This window comes from Neovison vison, chromosome 7, assembly GCF_020171115.1.
Source record: "Neovison vison isolate M4711 chromosome 7, ASM_NN_V1, whole genome shotgun sequence".
NCBI lineage: Eukaryota > Metazoa > Chordata > Mammalia > Carnivora > Mustelidae > Neogale > Neogale vison.
In genome coordinates, this window is record NC_058097.1 from 135,192,417 (window position 1) to 135,220,053 (window position 27,637).

Genomic DNA, 27,637 nt, shown 5'->3' on the forward strand with positions numbered 1-27,637 from the left:
TATACATATATTTCATTTGAGCAATTATAATATGTGTAGGTACTTCTGGGAAAAATGAAAATGAAGTAGAGAAGAAAGAGTCGATATTGCTGGAACGATAGAGGGCATAATCCCAGAAGCAAGGTCCACACATGCCTCTTAATGCATTCCAGAAGAACTGGATTCAGTGTACAAGTGGAGGAGCTGACCATGGATAAGGCAGCTGGGCAGTTCATGCTTTCTAACAGGAGGGGCTCAGAGAAGATAATTACAGAGCATGACTACAGATGGATTGAGGGGTTTGAAGTAGGAGGGATGGGGTTTCTCTCCTGGTTCCTTCTGTTTTCTTGGTAAAAAAATGGGTTATCACTGAGACTGAGGATGGAAAAAAGTGTGCTGAATTTTGAAGGAGAAGGAGGAGGTTTCATGTATCGTTTGGAGTAGCGAATTGATGAGTGAAGCATAGTAGCCCTTCTGAGATGTGCCAAGGAGCCTACTAAGGCATGTGGTTCAAAACTCAAGTGAGACAACTCAGAATAATTGTCAGTTTTTTCCAGGCATGTCCAGTTCTTCAGATTAGCTATTGTATAGGCAGGAGTGGTGTTGGTGTTGGATTTTACCGTTGTTGGTCTACTTCTGATTGAATTCACGATAGCTCTCACCTCCAATCCATTCTCTGTACTGTAGCCAGAGAAGCTTCAAAAGCTGAATCAAATTAAATCGTTTCTCTTGCTTCAGTCACTTGAATAGCTTCCCATTGCTTCTAGGATAAAGAGAGAAAATCCTCATGATGACCTTGAAGGGCCTCCTTGCTCTGGTCCTGAACAACCTCTCATCTTCATTCAGCTGTTTCTTCTGTGCACTACAGCAACACTGGCATTTTGGTTCATTCTTCTTTTGCTTGCTTCCTTCCACCCTATATCTGTCCTCATCCGTATGTTTACAGTAGTCTCCACCAGCCTACTCACCCCTACCCACATGTGTACCTGGGATGTTTAGATCATAGCTCAGGAGTCATTCAGAGAAGCCTCCTAGACACCTCAATTTTAGGTGTTGTTTCTTATATGCTGCGATATTTCTGTTCTTATGGGTAATTATCTCTGTTGGTAACTATGTTTTCAGTGTTGTCATTGGTGTAGTGAGTTTCCTCCAACAGACTCAGCATAATTATGGTTGTAATCTTTTAGCTCACCATTGTAGTCAAAGGTCAATTAAAATGCTTGTTCCTAGCAAATGTAATTATTTGTTAAGAGAAGGAAGGAAGGGAGAGAGAAAGGGATGGACAGAGGGAGGAAGGAGTAAAGCAAGCAGGGAGACATATCCTCTGCTTCACTAACACTCACAACCTAGTGGGGGCAGGAGTCAAATGTATAAACAAAATGTAATGCTGTTCTCTCCAAGATGGAGGATGTAGATGCTTCTGGGAAGGAGAGTTACAAGGCTTTCTAGGGCCAACAGCATCAGGGTAAACAGAACTTGTCCAGACTGGGAGAATATTCCATGGAAAGAAATAGCTTGAATAATGGCTCAGAGGCATGGACTATCATGGAATGTGTGGGAAATGTCAATGATGTTGGGAGGCCAAGCTGGGATGGTATCCAGAGGTCATGTCATGGAGGAGCTTGGAATTGCTAAGAAGTCTGGTCTTTTTGCCCAAAGATGTTGCTGGAAAATGGAAGGGCTTTAAACAGGAACTGAAGTAAAATTAGCATTTTATATGAATCTCCTTACTGATACCACAAAGACTGGCAGGGAGAAAGACCAGGTTAGAAGCAAAGATACCAAATTAAAGATTTGTCGTAGAGTGAAGGAGATAAAGAGTATCTGAGGAGATAAAGAGTTGTGTGGAACAAATGATATATACAGTCCAATGTAATAGGGCCAAAAAATTACTATGGGGGGTTACTGCTAACCATATAAAAATTACATCAGTTAGAAAATGTAGGGAAGAGGCTTGGGGATGATTGTGTTGCTGTGAATTATTGAGTATATTAGAGAACAGTAAATTGACAGTTAGTGTACAAAAAGGAGCTAATAGCAAATGGATTGAATTCCAAATTCCTTCTATTTCTTAATTTCCCCAGAACTCTAAGAGTGACTGAATTTATAGTTTAGTAGCAGTGGGAGATGAGTAGCAAATCCATATGCAGTTACTTGAGTATCCATCTAGGTGGGTCTGGATTAGGTTGAGGATTAACATTTTATGTCTTAATGTTATATATTACTTATATAACAGAGCAGTATATTTCTGGTCTCATGTGAGTCTATGTGGGAATCATGGAGGACAGTTAGTAAATTTGATAGAATTCAACATAACCTATTTGCTATCATAATATAATAAATCATTCAATAAATATGAGGTGGGGTTAAATTTCATATTTCATAACCTCAGAAATCAAGGAAATTTTTCTATCAGGGAAATGAGTAATTTATATTATAATTTAAATACCCATCTGCTCTCAGTAGAGAGGATGAATTGTTTTCCCTTTGGTTTCTCGGTTGATGAACATGAAATCTGAGCTATCATTGTTTCACAGATGACAGCTCACTTATAATGCCACTGAATATGTACAGACAGCTCACTAAAAGACTGGAATTTATTACTCATTAGGTTTTATTCTAGTTCAGTCATTTTATGATCCCAAAAATGGGGGGAATGCACACTTTTTGTTTTTTAACCAATAAAAATTGTGACTTAATTCTTTGAAATAAGCAAATTCTGCAATTTTTGGACCTGGAAGTAGAGTTATTATAGCAAAGTGGTATGTTTGCATGGATTATTTTGTTTTTATTATGAATTGTTTTGTCCCTAAGAGAAGTTTGGACTCTCGGTTATCTTACTATTTTTTCCTGCTCGATTTTACTCTATAAAGAAAATAAGAACAGTGAAGAATTTTGTTGGTAATACGATTTCTTAAGAATTTAAAAAATGTGACAGTAACATACTGGATAGCCAAAAACATGTATATCATTTTGCCAAGTTAGTCTAGTGTCAATGAACTAAATAATTTCCAAGAAGCCAAAAAATCAATGATTGTGTGCCATTATCATGATCATGAGGAACATTTTTAAGTACTCATTTGTTTCTTGCACTTGCTAAGCATTTTATGAGGGAGCTAAATAGATATAGTTCCTGTTCTCTAAATGTATTATAATTTTTAAGACAAAATTGTAACTTGATGGATTATAATGTTGCAGATAAGGTTCATAAATGTCATCCAAAGGAATACACCTAAGACCTAAATAAGTGTGTTAATACCAAAGAAAGGTGCTTAACCTCTGTGGATTCAAAGGCAACTGAGTCAGGGAGTTTTGGGAATAGTGTCCAGTGAAAATGGTAACACTACTGTGATTTTTCAGCTTTAACAAAGGAGGGGTGTGGGGCATAATAAACAGATGTAAATAGAAGGTAAAATAAATTCTTTCATGAAATGAGATTTTTAGAAGATTTGGAGGTGAGAAGAAAAAAAGAAACAAGATGGAATTGGGAGGAAGACAAACCATAAGAGACTCTTGATCTCACAAAACAAACCTAGGGTTGCTGAAGGGCAGGGGTAGGAGGAGGGTGGTTGGGTTATGGTCATCGGGGAGGGTATATGTTATGGTGAGTGCTGTGAAGTGTATAAACCTGGCGATTCACAGACCTGTACCCCTGGGGCTAATAGTATATTATATGTTTAAAAAAAAAAGAAAAGAAAATCTGGAGGTGACAAATAATGGACGTGAAATGCTAAAAAACCCCAAGCATTGTGCCAAATTGAGTAGTACAATAGATTAAGTAAGTGGAGTAAAAATTGTCTGCTGTAGTGTGATAGGAGATTATCTCATTTTTTGTTGGCACTGTATTGAGAAACTAGTAAAATATTTTGAGGTGCCCCATCAACATAATTAAAGAGGGGAAGAAAGAAGACCTAAATAAAAAACTTTGCATATCTCAACGTTTTCAGTGACAATACCTAGTAGAAGGCTATGCCTCTAATTGGAACAGATAAAATGTATTTTAAGAGTTAGATATCCTTCAAAAAATAGTCAAGTGACTTGTTATCCTTTATTACTCCAACTCCTTCTCATTTATGACATAATCCTCTGAGTTTCCACTTTCACAATAACAGTGAAAATCTTTTGTTGTTGCTGGAATGATGGACTCTTCAATGGCAATCTGAATATTGTCTTCTCTGGTTGAGGTAGCATACTCAACCATATAGACTTTCAAGCCTGGCAACAAAAATACGGAAAAGGCAACTAGGGTCAAGACCCAAACCAATACCAATGGGACTTTATTCTTCCTTTCCTTTTCTTTCATGTCCTTTCCTTTCCTTTCCTTTCTTTCTTTCTTTTTTTTTTTTAGGTCAGGGAAAGAATTTACATGAATATTCTTATTCTTATTTTTTCTACAGAGTAGGAACAAAAGACAGCATTTTCCAATTATCTTTCAGAAAGAGGTTTTTGATTATATTGATTGTATATTATATTTACCTTTTTATCTAGCTGGAGGAGTTAGCCTTTATAAGTAAATCTTTAACAAAAAACTCCCTAAGCCTATCAAAAATGTGCATTTGGTATGTATTATTTTTACCATATTAAAAAAAATTTACCATATTAAAAACCATATTATTACCATATTTAAAAAATACCATATTTTTACCATAAAAATACCATATGTATTATTTTTACCATATTAAAAAAATTTCATATGTATTATTTTACTGTATTTACCATCACAGAAGAAAAAAAGCTGATTTAACTTCAATGAGAACTGAAAATCAAGTAATCTCAAGGAAATGAAGGTTTTTTTTTTTAAAGGATAGAATAGTGTAGAGAAACATGCTATGTTTCTAGATATAAAGTCTGAATATTTAAAACTGTTAATTCTTCCCAAGAGAAATTATAGTCTTAATATGATTTCAATTAAAATCAAAATTCAAAGTAAAAAATAATTATCAATGGTCATTTGAAAAAAGAGAAGAAAATAATTTAAAATAAATAACAAAAAAGCTAGAATATCTTAAATGACAAGACTGGCCATATTAAAACGTGTTATAAAGTGAAATGAACTTTACCAACTAGGAATTTATAAGGATAAGAGATAAACTTAGAACATGAAGCTATTAAGTAGATCAGTTGAGATTTTAACTCGGGCTCACTGTACACTAAAATATATGCTCATTTACTATGCTTCCTCCTATAACGTTAAAATAGTTTAAGGAGTATGGTACTAGAACAAAAGTGACAGGAAATCTACTAACAAAGAAAAATAGATATCCTAGAAACAGATCCTTTACTACCTGAAAATACATATGATAATATATGATATGATAAAGAAAGGTCCATAAATCAATGTGAAGTATTAGTTTGTAAATAGTTAAAACAATTGTCACTTAACTATCCAAAAAAATCGCATCTTTACTTTAGAAGACCAAAAGTTAATCCCAAATAGGTTAAATATTTTTACATAAAAAATTTACTCTGTCAAGGAATGAGAAGAAATGAGAAATTAATAGCAGTCTCTGGATACAAAAGACCGTCTATCCTAGAAGAATACACAGCGAAAACGAAATCGTTTTAACTATGTAAAGACATAAAAATCCCATCAGAAAAGAAAATAGAATTGAACAGAGAAACATTTATAGCAGTTACTCACCAATACTGTTAATACATAGAGTCCCTTCAGTTCAATAAGAAGCTGAAAAAGGAGGGATGCCTGGGTGGCTCAGTGAGTTAAGCCTCTGCCTTCAGCTCAGGTCATGATCTCAGGGTCCTGGGATCGAGCCCCTCAGTGGACTCTGCTCAGCAGGGAGCCTGCTTCCTCTTCTCTGTTTGCCTGCCTCTCTGCCTACTTGTGATCTCTGTCTGTCAAATAAATAAATAAAATCTTAAAAAAAAAAAAAGCAGAAAAAGGAAATGGATGAATTGTATGAACAGAGAAAATCATAATAGTATTCCAAAAAGTGTTAATTAGAATAGCTAGAATACGATATTGTGTCTGTCACTTAACAAATATTTTTGTTGGTGATATTTATTGTTAGTGAAGATGCAGAATACTGACATTGGGAATGTAGGTGCAAAAAAGAAAACAGAGGGATCAAGGAAAACTCAAACTTTTCCAATGAAACAACCTAACAAAGGAAACACATTCATATATTTGCTTGTTGCTCTTCTGTAATCCATTTTATAAGCTTGTTCTTTGACCAGGAGGTCCTGTATTTAAAAGAAGACTCTCACTATGAGGTTGGTTTTTATAAACTTGAAAGGACCATTTATTGCATGCCATTAATTTTGTTAGCCCAGGGTTTTTCTTTAGACCTTCATAAAAACATAAAAGAAAATGTCCAGTTGCTTTGGATCTTGGATAAAATTGCCTGTTCCTTATAGAATATGCACCCAGCAGGTATTCAGAGTTTGTGCAGAAAGCAGGAACTGAATTAGTATCAAGCTGAGCCTTGATCACTTTGAGGTGTTTCTTTTGTTGAATGCCAACATTGTTAAAAAAGTGCATTTGCTGTGACAAATGAAAATATAATGTTTTCCCTAAAAGGTGGATTGCTTAGTAGCAATAATGTGTTTATCCAAAAATGCTTCTCTTATTTGCTTTCACTTTCCTTGAACCTGTTCTTTTATTTTCCCCCGTCAGTTTTTGCTATAGTTTAGCCTCTGTGGCAATGGAAGAAAATTTATATTTTATAAGAAAGCTAGTGATAGACATTGCTTCCTTGATGTATTTAGAGGCCAAGAAGTCTGTTTGCAGTCCTTTCAAAAGCTGCTTTTGGTTTTTGTTTTTTTTTTAATAGTATGTTTAACAAGTAGGACCCAGAATAATGAGTATTAAAGAAACAGACTTTTATCACTGTGCTTCCTCTGGAAATAAAAGGATCCGTTAAGTAAATTTCCATTGTATAATACTGCCTTGTCTACCTTCAGGCCTTCTGGTGTTAAAGTACCAGGTGTCCATGTATATAGACTGTATGACTCTGCTGCCTTTTTTTTTCTCCTCATTTTGTAATTCTTAGACAAGAAAAAAGTAAGGATGAGAGTACAGCCTTTTCTCTCCCAAGCATGCGGGAAAGAACAGTGAGGCATTGGAAAGAACACTGGACCATGAATTTGGCTGGGGGAGGACAGAGGGGGTGGGTGTGCCTTGTTTGTTAAGTCTCTGTTCCTTACTTGCCATGTGACCTTGGGCTGGTCTGTCCACCTGGTTTTTAGCTTCCTCGCCTACAACATACTGCATTATGGGAGTTTTCTCATTTCTCAACTCGTTGCTTTTGTAAAGCTCCATAATTCTTCTCAGAGAAATAAGTTCTAGAATGTGGATAATTTAATGCCACATAAGTAGGAATGAGAAAGGATTGATTTTGGTATAGTTGAGAAAATCTAAAGGGACTATTGTGGAAGGATATATGCCAAGTACAGGATTTTTATGTTTCTTTTTTCCCCCCTATCATTTTTTAGGATCTTCTTCATTTATTAGCTCTGGTTGTGTATATGCTCTATGTCCTCGTCTTCTGTCTTGCAAGTGTGGGCTTGTTTGTTTTTTTAAAATGTTTTTCCTTGTGTAAGACAAGTATGAGATATTGTTTTTTATATTCCTTTTTTAAAAAAAATATTTATTTATTTATTTTTAATAAACATCTAACGTATTTTTTTTGTTTTTGTTTTTTATATTCCTTTGACATTGACCTTAATATTTGTGGAGAAGTTAGTTTAAATAACCAGAGCATATAGCTGATTGCCTTTTCTCCTAGAATTGCAGAATTTCCATTTGAATTTTATCAACAGACAATTTTTCTATACCTTTAGGAGCAAAATACTCTTGCCCTGCAGTTAGATTTCCTGATTTACCTAAAATAGTATTAATTTGAATGCCTTTGATGTTGCTTTGAAAGCAATATTTTAAATAGCAACTATTGTTATTCAATACTGAGTTACCATGGTAATAAAGAACATTCACTTGATTTAAACTTTTCAGAAAAAGAAAATTTAGACTCTGTTTTTCTAGTTGGTTTGAATGTACCACTGTAACTCTGCCCTTTCATTCCCAGTTTTTGAAGTAATTTGTTTTTCTAAGATTAGGGTGCATTTTTCTCTTTTTGAGCAAAATAAAACATCGAATTTTTACAAACCATTAATTTCTTTAAATCCCTAGGAGAGAGAACATCACTTCTTTCCCTTTTTAAGTAATTTTGTAATTACATTCTAAATCCTTTTTCAAGTAGCTCTAATGGAATTGCAATTCTTTTGTTGTCCTGGAATTTCTCTGTGATAAACAGGGCTGCCCTTAAGAATAAGAATCTTTTCTTTATTCATAGTGTGTGACAAATAATAGGTACTTACTAAAAGTTTGCTGAGTGAGTGAGTAAAAGAATAACGTATGATTTAATTGATAAAAGTTCTTTCTGCTCAAAATACTAGCCTTTAAATTTGGTGCTATTAGCAATTATTGGTATATCGTAGACAACAGAAATATTAGCAAAATTATTTACTTTATCTAACACCATGGATCAGAAGGAGTTCTTCTTTGGCTTTTTTACTTCACTTTTTAAATAAAACCTTCCTGATTCTTCTGCTTTTTATTATTAACAGATCCAAGAGACATTGGTTTTTCTGTTCTTCTGGATTCTTGGAATATACATTTAGCATTTATTTGTTTGTAGTGCACTTTTCTTTTTTCTTTATTTTTTTTTAAGACTTTATTTATTTGACAGACAGAGATCACAAGTAGGCAGAGAGGCAGGCAGAGAGGAGGAAGCAGGCTCCCTTCTGAGCAGAGAGTCTGATGCGGGGCTTGATTCCAGGACTCTGAGATGATGACCTGAGCCAAAGGCAGAGGCTTTAACCCACTGAGCCACCCAGGCACCCTGTGCACTTTTCTTTTGATAACATCTGTGTTCAGTACTAGACCTTCAGCTTACTGAGGACCTAACTTGATGCCTGGTCAATAAATGTTTGCCAAAAGTAATTTTTAGATGTGCATATTTTGTTTATGTATTTAAACAGTGCTCCCTAAATATTATGGGGAAAATTGGCTTGTACCTTCTCTTTAAAGTAGCGTGTGTGTATGTCTGTGTGCATTTGTATATGTGTGTGTTGTGTTTCTTCATTGGTGCTATGACTTCCTTAGGAAGTAGAGGAGGGGACAGTTGGAGGAGTGTAGGATATGTGAATGACAAGTACCTGGGAAGATACGTTCATGTGTGTGTACAAGTGATAGTATACACATTTATCTATCTTTTCAAAAATTATTCCTGAGATATTGAAAATATGAACAGGTTATAGATAAAATAAAAGTTAACACATTTTTCCTTTCATCTCCTATCCTTAAACATATTCATCCTTGAAGTGTGTGTGTATATATATATATATATATATTATATATATATATATATATATATATTTATTTATTTATATCTACAGACTTCTTAGATATATTGTAGATGAAGTTATCCAACACCTTGGAGAGATTGGAATGCTGGAGAAGATTTACTATTGTATGATGGATTATCAACTCCTTAACTAAATTCCCGTAAAGGATTTTTTCACTGTGGCTTTGAGAAAATTCACTGATGACAGGCATTCTAGAGCCCTTGAAAAAGCTCTGGGGTGACTATTTGTAGGCCAAAAATGACAAATGAGAGAGGCCAATTTTTGGGCTTCTTCTTCTTCTTCTTTTTTAAAATATATTATTTATTTATTTGAGAGAAAGAAAGAAACACAAGCAGGGAGGAGGGGCAGAGGTGGAGGGAGAAGCAGGCACCATGCTGAACAGGGAGCCTGATCCGGGGCTTGATTCCAGGGCTCCAGAATCATGACCCAAGCCAAAGGCAGATGCTTAATGAAGCCACCCAAGCGTCCCTGAAGTGAGCTTCTTGAACTCAGGGAAGATGATGGGGCCCCTGAAAGGCAGGGGCTAAGAGACCACATTTAGCTGATAAAGTCAAGATGGCTGGAAGAGTATTCCAATTAGACTGACATGTAGAGATCTTCGGTATTGACTAAATGCCCATGGCCTCTGTAGGACTCAAATAGATGGACAGTCTATTAAAGTCTTACTTGATTTACACAAATGAGAAGAAAACTCTAAGATGGGGAAACTGAGGCATAACCTGAATCATCTCAATACAGAGTATAGCCCTTCTTTCAATTCCCAGACTTGAGTCAGTTCTAAATGGTCTTTAAAAAAGGGAGAGTCATGATGGTCCCTTTGAGAAAAGACCCTTCTCCATGTCAAAATTAAACTATACAATCATCGTCTTCTGATTTGGCAGGTTTAGTGCATGGGTGAAAGGGAAATACTCAATTTTTGGCAAACTGACATTGACTCTAAGCTGCTACTATATCCTGAGGAACCGAAACATTACTGTAGTAGACCAGTAACAGTTGGGGCTTATGGGAAGCTCATGGAGTTTGACCTTCAGTGTGTGTCCCCATAGGCCCAGTGAGTCCCTGAATTCACGAGAATGCATGATTGGAATACATGCTGAGCCACTGTCAGAATCCCTTATTTATATAATCTTTTTCTCCCACTTTGATATGATTTTTTAAAAATTTACTCTTGATGTTTTACACTTTTAAGTAGAAGGGAATATTTCCCATGTTTGATTGTTAGTCTTAAGTTTATTTCATCATCTGTGCCACTGTTTGCTTTGTAAAGTCCAACAATTAAGCCCCATTCTTTTCTGTTTGTATAAATATTATTAAAGATAAGTTTTTGAAGACCTCACTAAACAGTATATGGTTTTTACCAGCTTCCTTTGTTCCCTGCAATTCCTCATTGTTTCTCTCTCTCTCTCTGTTTTTTTTTTTTTTTTTTTTTAGATTTTATTTGTTTATTTGACAGAGAGAGCACAAGCAGGGGGAGTGGGAGAGAGAGAAGCAGCCTTCCAGCTGAGCAGCGAGCCCTATGTGGGGCTCGATCCCAGAACCCTGGGATCATGACCTGAGCTGAAGGCAAACATTTAATGAACTGAGCCACTCAGGTGCCCCTGCATTTCCGTTTCTAAAGAGAAGACAGTCTTCTGGAACTATTATTGCATTTTTGAGATAGAGTCAAGGGGAGGTGGGTAGAAAATGACTAAATAGGTGAGAAAGAAGAATTTTTTTTGGAATGAGTGGTTTTCATTAAAAAAGAGAGAAAGAATGGGAAATTGAATAGAGAGAGGAAAAACAGGAAAGAAAAGAGAAATGAAACACCTGCCTATCTTTCCTAACTTAAGTATACAGGCTGGAGACCGTTGGGATATAAAAGCTGCTTTGTGGTAGAGAATGTTGAGGTAGGCATCAATGGAAGGAGCATGAGAGAGAGTATAACATGTTTGTGGACACTTAAATCATACTCTCTCTTCACTCCTCCCCACCCCACCTTCCCATGTATTAATGATTGGTTTCTGAGCAGTAATATGAAGTTAGAATTATTATTAGATTAATTAGATTATTAGATTATAGTTAGATTAACAATTAATAATTAGATTATTAATAGAGGAATTATGAGAATTATTATTATTTTTTGATGAATGGCTAACTGTAACTTGACATTATGTAGAGATTGGGCTGCCTGGATAGATCCTGGGTACTGTCAAGCTCATTTCTTTTTTCATAACATTGATCCCCTACTGGATCTTCTGTGTATTTATATGTTAAATTATCATCATTATGCATAGTTTTCATACAATAATGAATAACTTGTGAAATAGATGCTGATTCATCAACAGACTTGAGCATTTTCATGTGTTCAGAGAAATCGTTATGGCCTCCAAGGTATGTGGCAGATCTTGACAAACATGTTGTTCAGGGTATATGTTCAACTTTTTGGACAAAGTAAGATAAATTTCGCATTTACTTTTTTTATTAATCATCCTGTATTTTAGCTCAGAAACACTTATTGTGTTTCATAAGAAAGGACAAAGTAAGAGTGTCCAGGCTGCTCTGGACACTTCACAGTACTATGTAATTTTATATATAACTTTCATATCAACCTAAATTATGATTTCCTACTGACACTATTCCCAGAAGGCTTGATGGCCCCGTGTATCTCCTGGATTGCAGCATGGGGCCTAGTGCAGCTGGCTGACGTGCCATGGGGCCTGTAGGGTATTTATCTAGTTCTGCCACCCCAAGCCTGGACTGAACCACGTTACTTGTCCCGAGGTATATGTGTGTCTGAGAGCACTTCATTTTAACAATGCGCATCTGTACTCATAACGAAGCTGTTAGTTATGTTACTTCTGGAAAGAGCTGGAGAAGAAATTGATTTATTCTGGCTTAACCACAGGCACATGCATCTCGCCCATAGTTGCGGAGAACATAGCAAAAGCTCTAAGTGGAAACTGGGGGTCTAGCAAGCCCATGTGCTGCAGGTTGGGCTCGCCAGAAACTGAGTCTGAGAAGTAATTTATGAATTTGAAATGTTTATTAGGGATCAACACCCCCGAAGGGAGAAGGAAGGATGTGGGATTGGGTTGAGCTTCCTCAACAGTTGAATCACCATGCAGAGTCTACAAGCCTTAGCCAAACCGGTGGGAAGCTCTGAAGCAAGTATTGCCCATCTGTAATATTGTCTCTGTAAAGCTAAAATACCCCTGCCTTGTTCAGCTGCTAGCTACTAGCTGTTCTGGGAAAGTCATTTCTGTCCCTTGCATCTGAGGTGGGCCCTGATGGAAGTGACAGCCGGAGGCTACCTGCTGACTGGACTCATCACAACAGGATGACAAGCATGTCACCGAAGCAGAATAAGGGAGTAGAGGGGTTCTCTGTATCAACTGCAGCCCCCTAGTGTATTTCATTAGTAACATTCAATTTGAAAATAAGATTCTGAGATGAATACTAAATTGAACAGAATGCTAGCAAGCGTGAACCAGCACTGTCCCACGCAGACCAAGACATACAGCTCCCCTGCGACCCTCCCCGTCAGTGGCTTTTGCAAGATTCCCATTCTGTCCTAAAGCATATGTTCTTTAAGGGAGTCAGAGTTGAAAGGTGGCTCCAAGATCACTGAACTCATTTGTCAAATGAGAAAAGGAATTAAGATCAGAGGCAGAAGGAGGTGGAAAGCCTCAGGCTTTCTGACAACCAATTTGGTACCTTTTATATTATACCCTGTTGCTTCTAAGTATTGCAGACTCTGTAGTAAAGAGAGATTCATTCTAGGGCACACCCTGTATCATGCAGACTCACTTATAACACTGCCTGTCTTATGAGATAATCTTCAGTTTTTCTTGTAAAATAACAGAAATATTATAGTATAATCATTTACAGATTTTGCTTAAAGACTAAGGGCATGGGGATGATGCCTATTTCCTTAGAACCCTTACCTTATAATTTTGAATACTGTGCTGCATGATGCTAGTTATTTTTAAAGCTAAATTTAAGTCTCCAATGAGTCTGTTTAATACCCCTTAAGGATTTTGTCTTAATGCTTTTTGAAGAAAGAAATTAAAACTGGCAAATCAAGTGTCATATGAGCATTAAAAGAAAGAGGAGAAAGTTTGTATCTAATAATAAAAATCCCAATAACTTCTTACCAGGTTTTTTTAGAGCAGCATTATCACTCTTTAGAGATGTTTTATTTAGTTTTCTTTCCTGCCTGTGATAATGTAATACTTAAAGCAGGTAAAACATTCATTTCCATAGTAAGACTATGGAGAAGCAAAGGTAAGGAAAGGAAATTACTTGGAAAGAAACAGTGATTTAGAGTTGGTAAAAATCTCCACGGAGTTCCTTCAGCCAGCAACAGCTGTTTCTCAGGTTCTTACTGAAGACCCCCATTAAGTGGCTATGATCACATCTTTAGATGCAAAGAACTTTTGTACTACAGAAGGAAGGCATCATTTTTTATTTTATTTTCTGCCCTTATTTAACTTCCTTCTTTTTTTATAGTGGTAGGAAGAAGATTTTATTGTCTTCTCATCTCAGAAACGTATTTGCATACAGGTTTTTTGTTGTTATGCAAATTTGTATAGCATCTGTTACATTCTGCATTTGGGGGAGGACTACAAAGTGGCCATTTTTCACAAAGGGGAAGATGAAGAATTGAGTCACAGTAAATATACAAATAAGTCTCAATTCGAATTGGAAAGATTATTTTGTTTTTCTCATCTTTGATTTTAAATAATTAAGTGTATTGTCTCACAGTTGATTGTCCAGAGAGTCCCAATTAGTATAATCACGTGTAGTATGCTGTCCACCTCTGATAGCCTCACAGTCTTCGTTGATTGAACAGGAGAAATGGAGAGTGGGTGAAAGTCTACAAAAGCTTATTTTAATTAAGATATATCCCCAACTGGTAGACAATCATGTTCAGACATTATTTCATCATTAGTCAACTCATCAAAATATCACTTTTCAGAAAATCCCCTGGTTCTTTTCAGTGGCTTTAATGAAATTATTCTAAGAACCCAGTGAAAGGATTGAGATCCAGTGTTCAGATAATTGCCATTTTCCTAAGAAATAGACTTGGGGCCTCCTGAGAAAGCAGATCATCTGGTGTGACATTTGCAGCAAGAGAAGAAGTAGTGTTTTAAAAATTCTGCTGCTTAACAGAGGAAACACCAGTTTATTTCAGTCTTTTTTCCCAGCATCAGATAAACAATGAGATGCTAGTTAATTAGTTGATAGGCAGAAATCTGGGAGACTAAGCAATTTTTCATTTACTCGGATTTTTCTAAGGATACTTTTCTATGTATATTTTTATTCTCATAAAAAAATAAACAATCATTATACCTGTATGGGATAAAGTTAATTGTTCATATTTAGGAATTTATGAATGTAATAATAAAAATAAACATTTTAGAAGGACATAATTTTAAGCAGCTCTTTTCTTTGTATATGTATGAACTTTTTTTTAACTTCATGGTGGCTAGTGAAGAATCTTCATGTTTGCTTAGTGTTGCTTGCATTTAGGATATCAGATTAAAGGGTGCTTCAAATGTAAGAATATTCATTATAAATGTTACAGTTTGGGTGGATTTGCAAGTGATTTCTCATATGCTACTTTTGCTGCGCTTGTGTGCGCATGTGTGTGTATTTTAAATCCTATCAATATAATGTTATCTTCAGAGATTGTCTTCCAAATTTACAATCAAATATTTTTTGTGATGATAGAAACAGGGAAAAGCCTCCAGCTATATTATGTTATGGTTGTTCGAATTAAGAATTCTGATTTTTTTTTTTTTTTGCATTTCCGTCACTTTGGGAATCATTCAGTAAAACTTTAATTTATATTGTTAGCACCCCAGGATATATTGTATTCAATTTAGCTGTTTGATTGCACCATTCTTTCTTTTCTTGATGTAAAAGTTCATGTTTGTGGCTGTGTTTTGTCTCTGTTTTCCAAGATTTGTTTAGGAAAGGGATAGATGGAGGGGAGAGGGAGAAAAGGAGAAACACTACAAATTGCTCATTTAATGAAATGCTACATAAATTGGGACATGTCCTGAAAGACAAGTGTCCCATCAGAAGAATTTACTAGTCATTTCATTGACATAAACATTCTCAGCATAAATTAATTTTTAAGATATGAACTCAAAGAGTAAGTATACTTAAAAGAGAAAAAGAAAATGTGTTTTCTTCTGTCTGTGGACTGTAAAGTACAAGCACTTCTCTTAGGGTCTTCTCAGGTCCTCCCTAAGTGTACGGTAGGTAAGAATGTCAGAGTGCTGATAGCAAGCAGCAGAGAGTCAGTTAGACATCGACTCAATGTTGTAATAAGTATGGAGATAAATCACGGTCCTGCTTCTCAGCACCCTTTGTAACCACTGTGTTCACCAGCGTTCAACATCTGGCTATTCAGTAACTGGGAAGTGGCGATGGTCATCAACTGTGAATTTTCAGTATTTCGTGGAAATTGTGTGCCTTCATTTAGTGATGAATTTACTGCAGCTTGGAGCTTTGGCTTTGCACTCTCTCTCAGCCTGTCAAGGCTGGAGCTCTGGTACCCTTATTTTTCATGGTTGATAGATGACCAGTTGTGTTTTTCTGAAAGGCGTTATGATTAACCTTGGAAATTTCCTTTATGCAGTAAAAATAGAAATATTATTTCAACTAATATTTATCAAGCATCTTAATAGGTATCAGATAATGTTCCATATCTGGGTGATGTAATACCCATCTACTTGAAGGAGAAGGAGAGGTGGATAGACAATTATATCTAACAATAAAAAATACAATCTGGGGGACGCCTGGGTGGCTCAGTTGGTTGGACGACTGCCTTCGGCTCAGGGCGTGATCCTGGAGTCCCGGGATCGAGTCCCACATCAGGCTCCCAGCTCCATGGGGAGTCTGCTTCGCTCTCTGACCTTCTCCTCACTCATGCTCTCTCTCACTGTCTCTCTCTCTCAAATAAATAAATAAATAATCTTTAAAAAAAAAAATACAATCTGGAACATTCTTTGAGAGTGTAAGCATGGAGTATACTAGGAATACACACAGTAGGGCCATCTATTCCAGATTTTGGAGGAGGAGGAAAAGAAAAAGGAGGGATCAAGGAAACCTTCCCATAGGGATGACTAGAGGTAATGAGTACCTAGTTCTGGAAACACGGGACTAGCATCAGGGTGATAGACTACGCTATGCAATGCAGATAATTATGCAGTACAGCTATTTCTAAAGTAGAACTGAGGATTCTTCCTGTGTCCACATTCCTCTTTTTCCTTTCTTCCCCCATTTCCTTTCACCCCTCTCTCCTTCCCGACCTTCTTCTTTCCTCCTTCTCTTCTTCCTCTCCCTTCTTCCTTCATTATGAGCTTAATAAGCACAGGATCTTGTTAGTCAAAGTTTTGGTTCGTGGGTTAATGTCATCATTGGACAATCCCTGAGCCTTATTCATTTACTCTTTTATAATGCTATAGATATATTTCATATAAATAACTAAATTTTATATATTTAGCATAGTTGTGAAATATTGACAGTGATGACCTACCCTTTGCTTTTCTCCTATTTCATCTTCTTACCCCTTCTAAAAGATAACTATTATCCTGGATTATGTATATTATGCTTTTTTCCCACTGGTTTGCTTTGTTTTATACATGACATTTCTAAATGATACATTGCTTCTTTGCTTTTTAACAAATGAGATTTTTCTGTATATAATCTACTTGGGTTTTTTCCACTCACCATTTTACTATGTTTTTATTTGTGACTGATTTCATTCAATTCCACTTCAATTAATATTCCATTGTGAATATGTGCAGCAAATTGTCCATTCTCCTGTATATAGACAATTACAACACTTTATGTTGTAATGAAAGTGCTATGAATATTCTTTTACTTGCTGCCTGAGACATTATGTGAAAGTCTCTGCAGAGTATATACCCAGGAATGGAAATATTGACTCATAGGGTACACTAAGGTTAAACTAGAAGATAATCACAAGTTGTTTTCCAAAGCTATTGTACCAACTTGCAATCTCACCAGAATGATATGAGAGCTTACATTGATGCATATCTTCTCTAACACTTGGTCTTGTGAGATTCATTTCTGTCAATCAAACGCAACATAATATATGAATGCTATCTAATGATATGTGGCTTTGATTAGCACTTTCCACGTTACTGTTGAGATTGAACATCTCTTAGGTATATTTGTTGATCACGACTATTTCCTCTAATCTTTCAATTTTAAGATTTTATTAGTCTATACTAACGAATACTTTTTATTTTTATACTGACAGTTGTTGCAATATATTAATCTAAAAAGATACAGTCATTAACGTGAAACAGACATGACAGTACTATACAAAATGATGGGCATATTTCTAATAAAAGATATGCATTCAAAATAATGGAGAAGTCAAAACAATAGATAAGAGTTACATTTTGAAAGTATTTTCATGACTTTTATTTTTTCACAACTTGATGTTTATTTTTCTTTTGACAGAACGGTTTCGAGATTTACTACTTCCACCATCTAATCAAGACTCTGAGATTCTGCCCTTCATTCAATCTAGAAAGTATCCCAAGTAAGCACTAGGGGTTCACTGGATATTGGGTGGGGATGGGCACAGTGACAGGGGAGGCTTGGGGGGGACAAAAACAAAATAGTTTCTTTCTAAGGATTTCTGAAAAAGCTAAAATACTCCAGCCTACTTAAGAAGGGCATCTCCTGCACTGTAACATCTCAGGCTCTTCACAGCTGGGTCAGAGAAAAGAGCCTTGCCTGCACTACAGCCCAGCAATGAGTAGGAGTATTTGCAGAGGGCGAGCTGTAAGTTACCTGCACTGGTGTCTGGTCATGCCTCTTTTTGCTTGATTCTCTATCAACAGAGACAGATATTTTGTGGGTGATCCCTCATCTGGTGTCCTGGTTGCTAGCCTTTAAATGCAAGGATTCATTCATATTGTAATGAGTAGTTTTCAGATAACCACCTGTTAGATACGATTTTAGTAATTTCTCTATATTCTTCTTTACTATCTTGAAGATTACGGGAAGTGAAATCTCCTGGCCCTTTCTTATGTGGGGCAGAACTGTTCTTCTCTTAAATGCCACAAGTGTACTTCTTGGTTGAAGGCATATGCCTTCATCTTCCCAGAGAATCAGCAAGTATGTTTTTTATTAGGCATCTTATTCCTGAAAAGCTGATGGATGCCCGTATCATGATCCTTCCTGTACAAGCTTGGAGTGCCCTCTACTTCATGGTTGTCTTACTCTATTTGCTAGCTAGTCTACAACAAGCTGAGGAAGGAATAACTGATTTCTGATATAGAAAAGGAGGTCAGCAACTTGAAGAATTAGAGCTTGGTTTATACATATTTCATCAAAACCAATCAGTATGCTAAAGTAAATCTTTGATTGACTTGGTAGTTTATTCAAGTATCCACTGGACTTCAATTTTAGAATAATTTTTTCCCTAAAACTTAGCTTTGATAATATTGACTTACCTCTGATAACAAAAATACAGGATCTGAATTATCTGGTCATTATCTTTGATATTAATCCTGATTTAATATCTAACAATAATCTTCAAGTTCCCTCACAGGGACCCTCCTGAGGGACATATGAAACCTGGACAGCGTTCTGTGCATATATTACTTTTCATGACAGGGAGTATGGAGGAGTCTGAAGGGATTGACACATGTCTATCAGTATTTTTGCCCTCTGCTGCTGTTTGCAGAGGGTAGTGAGTGATGCCTGATCTTCTGACTCTTGCACTTACTATCCACCTCACATATTTGCTTGAAGAGGGGAACCATAGCTGTTTCTCAGATTATCCAGTGGTAATCTGTTTCCTGCTATTTCCGTAGGTTTCCTTAGCTCTATGTTCTTAACACATATCCCTCTTGCTCTTAGGTTGCTTTTCCCATAGTGATGTTCCAATATCGTTCTGATACTTAACAGACATACCATGAGACAATCCTTTGTCAGTGTCCACTCCTTAGGGTAGTTTTTGTGTTTGTTTTGTTTTTGTGGGGGGATCTGTGGACTAAAAGAATAAGTCGTCCACTGATGCCACGTACACCATGTTGGGGCGAGTAGGAGTGCAGACTGCCTCATGAGCTGTGCTTTGTGACTCAGGTCACCTAACCCTCTGTGCCTCAGTCTCCACCTCTGTGGAAGGGGAGAAATAATAAGACCTACCACCAAGGGATGTTATGTAGATTAAATCAACTAATAAACAAAAAGCTATTTAGAACTTAGCTGGACTTGTAGCGATACTTTATATGTAGCTGCAAGTGTTGCTACTCATTTAAAATTGCATATAGCATTAACTAGATCTGCATGTTTCCAAACAGGTTAGTGAAGTCGGCTATTCATTGATCTTGGAGGATAGGTCTTATGTCAGGATACCTTTATCACTCTTCCCTTAATAATATTTTGGGAAGAACTATTTATTTAATATTTCTAGATTATGGCTAGTTGCTGATGCGAGGCACTGCTTTGGTGACCGCTTAACATCATTATGAGGCTGGGAGTGGTGCATAAACAATGAATTTTGGAACACTGAAAAGAAATAAAATAAAATAAAATGAAAAAAATCATTATGAGTTTCAGTTTTCCAAATTGCCCAATGAAAGCATGCTAATTAAAGAAACCTTTAATTAAGAAGTCTGAATAATATTTATATATTTATATAAATAGAATATATTTATTTAAATATATAATATTAAATAATACATAATATATAAAAATTCTGGATTAAATACAATTGGTTTATTTAGGTTTTATATTTATATAAAATATCATTTATATAAAATATAATGTATAAAATATATAATATTTATATAAAAATTCTGGATTAAATACAGTGGCTTATTTAGGGTATAGAATATTAAAAATTTGCATCCTCCCATTGCCCATGTAACATCTAGTTTGGGGGTAGGATTTTAGGAGGTGCTGAGGAACAGAGAAAGGGTAATAGTTCTATTTATGCTGTGCCTAAGGAGTATTAAACTGGTCCAAGGAGCAAAAACTCTGGGCGTGTAAATAATGGCCATGTAAAGAAAGCTGGGGTAAAAGAAGAGACAGTTGTATTAAGAGCCAGTTGATAAATATAAGAGGGCAGGGATCTGTATGTCTAGACCTTATTTAAACTATTTTGTGATTATTCATGATTTTCCATATTCTCATTTAGTCTCATTTGTATTCACTCTTAAATATACTATCAATTATTCATTACTGAGGATGGCTATAAGTCAAGGAATTTGTCATTTCATGACATGCAAAAATTTCTGGAAAGCTGGAAATTTAGTCAGACCCTTAGTGTTTGTTGTTCTCGTTCACAATGTCATACACCTATTTATATTGAGATTATTCTCCCTCCCTTTTCTGCTTGTTTTACTGACTCACTGAATAGAGACCCTATTAGGGAGAGTTAAAATTTTTAAGAGTTAAAATATGGTTTGGGAAGCAGCTTGTTTGCCCTGTATTATTTCGTGTCACAGGGTGATGTGTATAGAGCATGGTATAGCTGACCTTCTGTAAGTCAGACTCACTCTGCCCTGGTTCATATGAGTTGGTGAGTGGACAGTGGTTATTGGATTGAGCGTAGGATCTCTAGTCAGGATATTGTCCCTATAATCTTAAGCAATTGGTTATCAAAAGACATATAATAGATACTAAAAAAGGGAAATTTTTGTATTTTACTTAGTAGAGAAATAATCATGGAGAAGAGAACTGACCAGTTCTTGAAATGTGTGTGTGTGTGTGTGTGTGTGTGTTTTATGGAAAGCCATTAAAAAAAAAAAAAAAAAAGTTCCCTGCTGGAAACATTGTTCTGTTCATTCATCACATTCTTATGTTTGTGATCTTGCATTTGACCCTTTGCCAAAGCCTGGCACATCCATTCTCATCAGATGTATGTGAAGACATTGCCTCATGAAAGTTCTTGTAGCATGAATAGGTGTGACCATTGTCAGAAACAAGCGAATGAAAAGAAGAAAAGGAATATATACTTAATACAAAATAAATGTTGTTGATTCATAGGTTAAAGGAAAGAAATGGAGATAATGAAACTTGCTTTGTTGCTCATGTCTTAGCTGGTGTCACTGTTAACTCTGAGGCATTTGGGTTTATGACATATTTAAACCAGAGGGTAGCTACCAATATAGTTATCCTTGCAGCTTGGAGACATGAAATGGTTGAAGACATTTGGCACAATTTTGCTAACAAATGACTTGCAACCATTTTAGCAGTTACGCCAGCAAAACATGATTCAATGCCTCTGGAAGTTTCACCATATTATGTATAAAAATATTGTGAAAATATAGGCATAACATGTGGCATAGCTTTATTTGGTTCTCATGAAGATCAAGTACTGAATGCTTAATCTCAGTACTCTTTAGAGAAAGATATATTATTTAGGATCAAGTTCAGAGTATTCGTTTTGACCTGGTTTGCCACCAGAGAATAACCTTGATTATTTAGACAATAAAAGCAATGCCTCAACCCATTCTCGTTTCTAATGGACTGCTTAAAAATGGCTTCAAGCGGTGATATCAGGTGATTAAATGCAAAGCCTCGGAAGACATTTCTAGATTTCATCTATTCTCCAACTTGTCTTCCTTTCTCTTTCCAAAGAAAATTTTGGGTTCCTCTTCTTGCAGAGGCCTCCTTTCTCTCTTTAGTAATTTCTCTTCTGTCTGTATGTGTGTAATGTATTTATCACTGGAGCTAAGTTACTCCTTTTCATAATAAAAACACTTAGCACTTAACACTTTCTACATTGCTATGATTGTGTTATGTGCTCTATAGGTATTATTTAACCTTTGTTATTTCCCTAATGAGGTAGGTTAGGTAGTACTATATCCCCAACTTTACAGATTTTATATATTAGAGGATTTAAATGGGTTAAGTGACTTAACCAAAGTCATATGGAAGAGCTGGTTCCCAAATTCAAGGTCTGCTTGGCCCCCAAATATACCCAGTTATACTATACTGCCTCTCATCCTTTCATCTGTCTATTTTTCCATTAGTCCATTCATCAAATATTTATTGAACAATTACTGTATACTAGAACCCGTCACAATTACTGAGGATGCAAAAATAATGAGGACCCAACATATGACTTTGAGGAATCTAGAATCTGTTGGCGGGGGAAACAGAATCAGACTCTAATGGAGAAATTAATTATAGCAATGTGATAAGATTTATAGTTATAGAGAAATGCACTAAACTCAATGGGAAAAGAGAAGGCAGTGTGTCTTCCAGTCTTGGTAATTCATGGAAAGTTTCATTTTTCCCTTGGAGTAAAATCTGGACAAAAACTATGGAACCAGAAGAAGAGGCTTTTTAGATGGAACCAAGAGTACAGCAGAATATAGAGGCATGAAGTGGGCTGTTCATTGACAGATCACCTGCGGGTGTTCCAGTTAAAAAACCTTTGTGTGTGTGTGTGTGTGTGCACGCGTGCGTGCATGTTTGTGTGTGCACATGTACACATGCATGTGTATGTGCAAATGTTCATACATATACACACACTGAAGGGCTGGTATATAAGGAGAAACGAGAGCAGGGACCACTCCAAGAAGGACGTAGCTTGCCATTTAAAGGAACTTGGATTCTGTGGTGAAGGCAGTGGACCGTCATGAAAAAACTTTAAGCAAAGGAGCAAAAATCATTGTATTTGCCTTTTCCTAGTTTTATCATGGAGCCAGAGAGGGCCACGTGGCACTGCATGGGGCTGGCACACTAGCTGGTTGGCAGTTTCATACTCAGGAAGGCAGTGAGAAAGAATCGATTCCACAGTGATGATAACAGGGAAAAGCAGGTAGATATCTGAGAATTTTAGGAGGCACATGACAAGAATGTTATGATTACCTGGCAAAGGGCAGGAAGATGAAAAGGAGAGGGGAGTGACAGAGGAGAGGAAAGAGTTCAAAGAAGGCGTTCAAACTTTTTCATTTGGATCACATTCTGCATCAGCAGTCCCAGGGTCTCTATTTCAAATGGAGGTAACAATAGTGCTATAGAAAAAGCTCTCGTGTACAATTGCTTTTACTCTCACATACGATTCTTCTGACACCAGATATGGGGTGTAGTTTTTCACACATAAACCAATTCCTCAATACCAGCTGGGTGTCTTACAATTCAATCCAATTCTGAGTTTGGGCAGACTCCAGAGGTTAAGGGCTCATTCCCATTACACAGAGGTCCACCCCCATTTCCAAATGCCAGTCGCAGGTAGCAGGTCCCCAGCTGACCCACAATTTCTGTCCAAATTGGCTACAAATCAGAAATCCCCACAACCTCATCCTTGGATTCAATCATTTGCTAGAACACCTTTTGGAACTCAGATATACTTTATGAACTTACCGTGTAGTAAAGAATGTGATGAATGATATAGATGGACATGAACAACCAGATGAAGATCTAGAAGGCTCTTGAGTGCAGGAACTTCTGTAACCATGGAGTAGGGGTGTGCCACCCATCTGGCCTGTAGATGTGTTCACCAACCTGGAAGTTCTCTGAACCCCCATACCATTGGGGTTTTTATGGAAGTTTCATCACAGAAGCATGATTGATTATTAACTTCATTTCCAGCTCCTCTTCCCTCTCCAGAAAATAAAGAGTAGGGCTAAACATTTGAAGATTTTAGTCATGGCCTGGTGTTTCTTTCTTTCTTTTTAAAGATTTATTTATTTATTTATTTTGGAGAGAAAGAGAGATTGCATGCATAAGCGGGAGGGCAGAGAATCTCAAGCAAATGGCCCACAGAGCGTGATGGGACCGATCCGATCTCACTACCCTGAGATCGTGACCTGAGCTGAAATCAAGAGTTGGGTGCTTAACCAACTGAGCCACCAGGCACCCCTGGCTTGGTGTTTCTGCCAAGCAGCCCCCATCAATGAGCCTACCAAGAGTCACCTCTTTAAAACAAAATAGGTCCCCATCACCCAGAAAATTCCAAGAGATTTAGGAACTCTGTGTCAGATGAGTCTAACCCTCAGGAAACTACAAAGGTCTTAGGAGCTCTGTGTCAGGAACCAGGGGCAGAGAACAATATGAATATTTCTTATCATTTCACAAGTAGCTCCCCTGTAATGTTGCTTTGAGAAATGCACAGTGCCTGGCATAATTCTCCCTTGTTAGACTTTGTGATCATTCAATAAAATGATGGGAAGTACCTGCCTCTTGCAAATGTGAATTCTCACCATCATCCTCATTCTTGGCTCTCTTCTCCCTTTTCTCAAAGCCATGCTTTACCTCAGGGCAAGGGAAAGTTTCTACCACATGGTCTGGCTTACTGTCTTTGGTCCAGTCCAGATCCTGTCGGAAAGGACATGCTGTTCTGCCTGACAAAGGTGGTTCTGTATGGTTTCTACAGTCACAGCTCTGCATCACGTTCTTCCCAGGATGCCTCCAGTTGTAGTATTGCCTTTCTTTTTTTTTTTTTTTTTTTTTAAAGATTTTATTTATTTATTTGACAGAGAGAGATCACAGGCAGGCAGAGAGGCAGAGAGAGAGGAGGAAGCAGGCTCCCTGCTGAGCAGAGAGCCCGATGCGCGACTCGATCCCAGGACCCTGAGACCACGACCTGAGCCGAAGGCAGCGGCTTAACCCACTGAGCCACCCAGGCGTATTGCCTTTCATTAAGAAATTAGTTTCTCCTCTTCTCATCCCTAGACTTAGGTTTTCTTTTGTATAGTAGGTGATATTCCAGTACCTGTCTGGCAAGAGATTGAATAAGCTAACGTTCTGACGAGAGTGTGGAATGCAGTAATGAGGATTCCCAGTTCTTTCAATATTTGTGAACATAAGCAAGCAAGATGTGAGAATTAAGCTGGTCTCTCAGTAGGTCGTAGGTCCTAACCCCTGGGCTGACATTCACATGTAGAAACCCTGCCATCAGGACTGCAAAAGCCAAGTGGATCACCAAAACCTGCAAATACTCCTACAAACACTGAGGTAGTCCTGAACTTGGAAAGACTGGCTCAGACATGTGGTAAGTCAAGAAACTCTGTTAGTGCACATCTAGTGGGCAAGCATTAAGGATGCCTCAGTGCTGAGTGAGAGAATAGCTTATCTTGGACTCAAGTGAGATCTGATTCAAGGATAGGGCCAAGAGGAGCTGGTAGCTGGGAGGCCAGGAACCTGAAATCTCAAAACAGGCTGAGAAAGTGAACACTTTCTAGGGCGTAAGGGGTGTGATTCTCTACCTTGTGCCTTTGAGAGCCGTCTGCTTTCTTTGTTTTGATCTACCCTCCGTTCCCCACCGTTGCGTATCTCCTCAGAGAGTATTTGTTTTAAGTTTTGGGGTTGTTGTTTATTTGTTTGCTTTGACTCAGAGATTGTCTGTCTAGTGAGAGAGAAAGTGACCTGAAGTTCTTCCTTTGCGACAAAACTTAAAATCCCACCTTAACTTCCTTGCACTGGAACACCCTCCTTTTGGCATAGGTGATTTCTAGCTCTTCAACGATATTCCCAGCTCTACAAAAGGGATATGTCAGAGTGAAGCCATGATTTCAGAAGCAATTTATGAACTCTATAGCCGGGATGAATTTTAAAACAGTTTTATATTTACCAAGTCATAAATTTTAACAATATGTCTGTTTATTGGAATTCCTTGTCAAAGATTTTTTTCTTTGCAGACCCTAAATTAATTAATAGCTTCTATTTGTAAGGCCTTGATTGAATAATTCAGAATTTCAAAAAACAAACATCAGTCAAGGTGGTTTTTTTAATCAGTGTTTTTTTAATTTATGCATGAGATTGCATTAAGTAATAGTAGCCCATTACCTGCAGAGATTTCTTAACCTTTTCCTGGTAAAGTTTCCTTCCTTAAGTTGTTCCTAAAGTCCAGACAAAGGACACCTGGGTAGGTCAGTGAGTTATCTGCCTTTGACTCAGGTCATGATCTTAGGGTCCTGGGATCAAGCCCCATGTCGTTGGGCTCCCTGCTTGGTGAGGGCATCGTCTTCTTTTTTTCCCTCTGTCCCTCCTCTGTGCTTGTGCTCTCTTTCTTTCTCACGTACTCTCTCTCAAATAAGTAAATAAATTTATTTTTAAAAATTCTAAATTTAAAAAAAAGTCCAAAAATAGGGACCACTGCCTACCACTCTCACCAAGTCTTAACTCAGATGTTAAGGGCTTTCCCTGATCAACACATCAAAATCACCACCTGTACTAGCTCACCTCCCATCCTTCTTATCTGCTCTACCAACAACATAAATGCAGCATGGGATACTGTTAGAAATACAAATTCTCAGACTTCAGCCTAGACTTAACTGACTCAGAAAATCTGGGGGTAGGACCCAGCACTGTGTGTCTAACAAATCTTCCAGGACATTCTGATACATGCTAACTTTTGAGGACCATTAGCACAAGATAGAAAGATTCTGAAGACCATCTGAGGCTTTTAAACTCCCTCCTACTTCTTGCTGTTTTTAGTGATGTGATTATCTCCTGGGATTGGAGTGGTGTAAAACTGCAACACCATTGTCTCCAGAGAGACAATTCATGACTTCCAACTTTTTCCTGAATGAAAGAATAGTTGTTATATGAAGAATGACTCTGACCACTTCTAGCCTGCAGGGGAGGATTTCCAGGACTTCCTTGGCATAGTGTGCCCTTTTCAGACTTTATTTGTCTTTCTGTATTATCCCAAACCAGAATAATTTACAACTGACTGACTGATTAGTGTGTGATCACTAAGGAAGTGAGCTTTGGAGTCAGACTCATAAGGAATTGGATGAGTCTTTCCCTTTAACAGAAGTGTGGCATGAGAAAATTACTTAGCATTTTTGGGTTTTAGTTCTCAGTGCAGTAAGGGGCAGATTGTATCTCCTGTGAAAGCTGTTGTGTGGATTAGGAGGGAAGGGGTACAGAGAACAAGTGTAGATCCTGGATTAGGTCAAATGTTCAGTGAAGAGTATCTGTTACAACATCTCATTTTAGGATTTGGAGGTAAGGGTCTAAGATTGTTTTGGATTGCTTTTTTTTTTTTAATTGGAAGAATTTTAAAAGTAAAATCAGATAAAGATAAGAAAGGCAAATAATTTTCCAAAAATGGAAACTTGACATTAGCATTAAGTGGATGTGAATTACAACCCTTTGTTATTATTAATAGTAATGTCTAAGATTTATCAGATGCTTAGTGTGTCCCGGTACAATGTGAACAGCTTATACTTTGATGAGGGCTTACTTTCCTCACGTGACCAGAAGTACCAAGATACTTGGTGGCTGGGATTTGTTGTCAGCATATCCCATCTGAGGGTTCCCCTCCTTTCCCCTCTCA

At 37.1% G+C, this 27,637-nt stretch overlaps 1 protein-coding gene across 1 annotated transcript in view; it reads left to right on the forward strand.

Moving 5' to 3' along the window:
- Nucleotides 1-27,637, forward strand: part of NOX4 (NADPH oxidase 4) — a 164,994-nt gene that overhangs the window by 96,495 nt on the left and 40,862 nt on the right. The window contains exon 13 of the mRNA XM_044258341.1: nt 17,845-17,926. Coding sequence (XP_044114276.1) covers nt 17,845-17,926 — 82 coding nt within the window. The remainder of the gene's footprint in view (nt 1-17,844; nt 17,927-27,637) is intronic.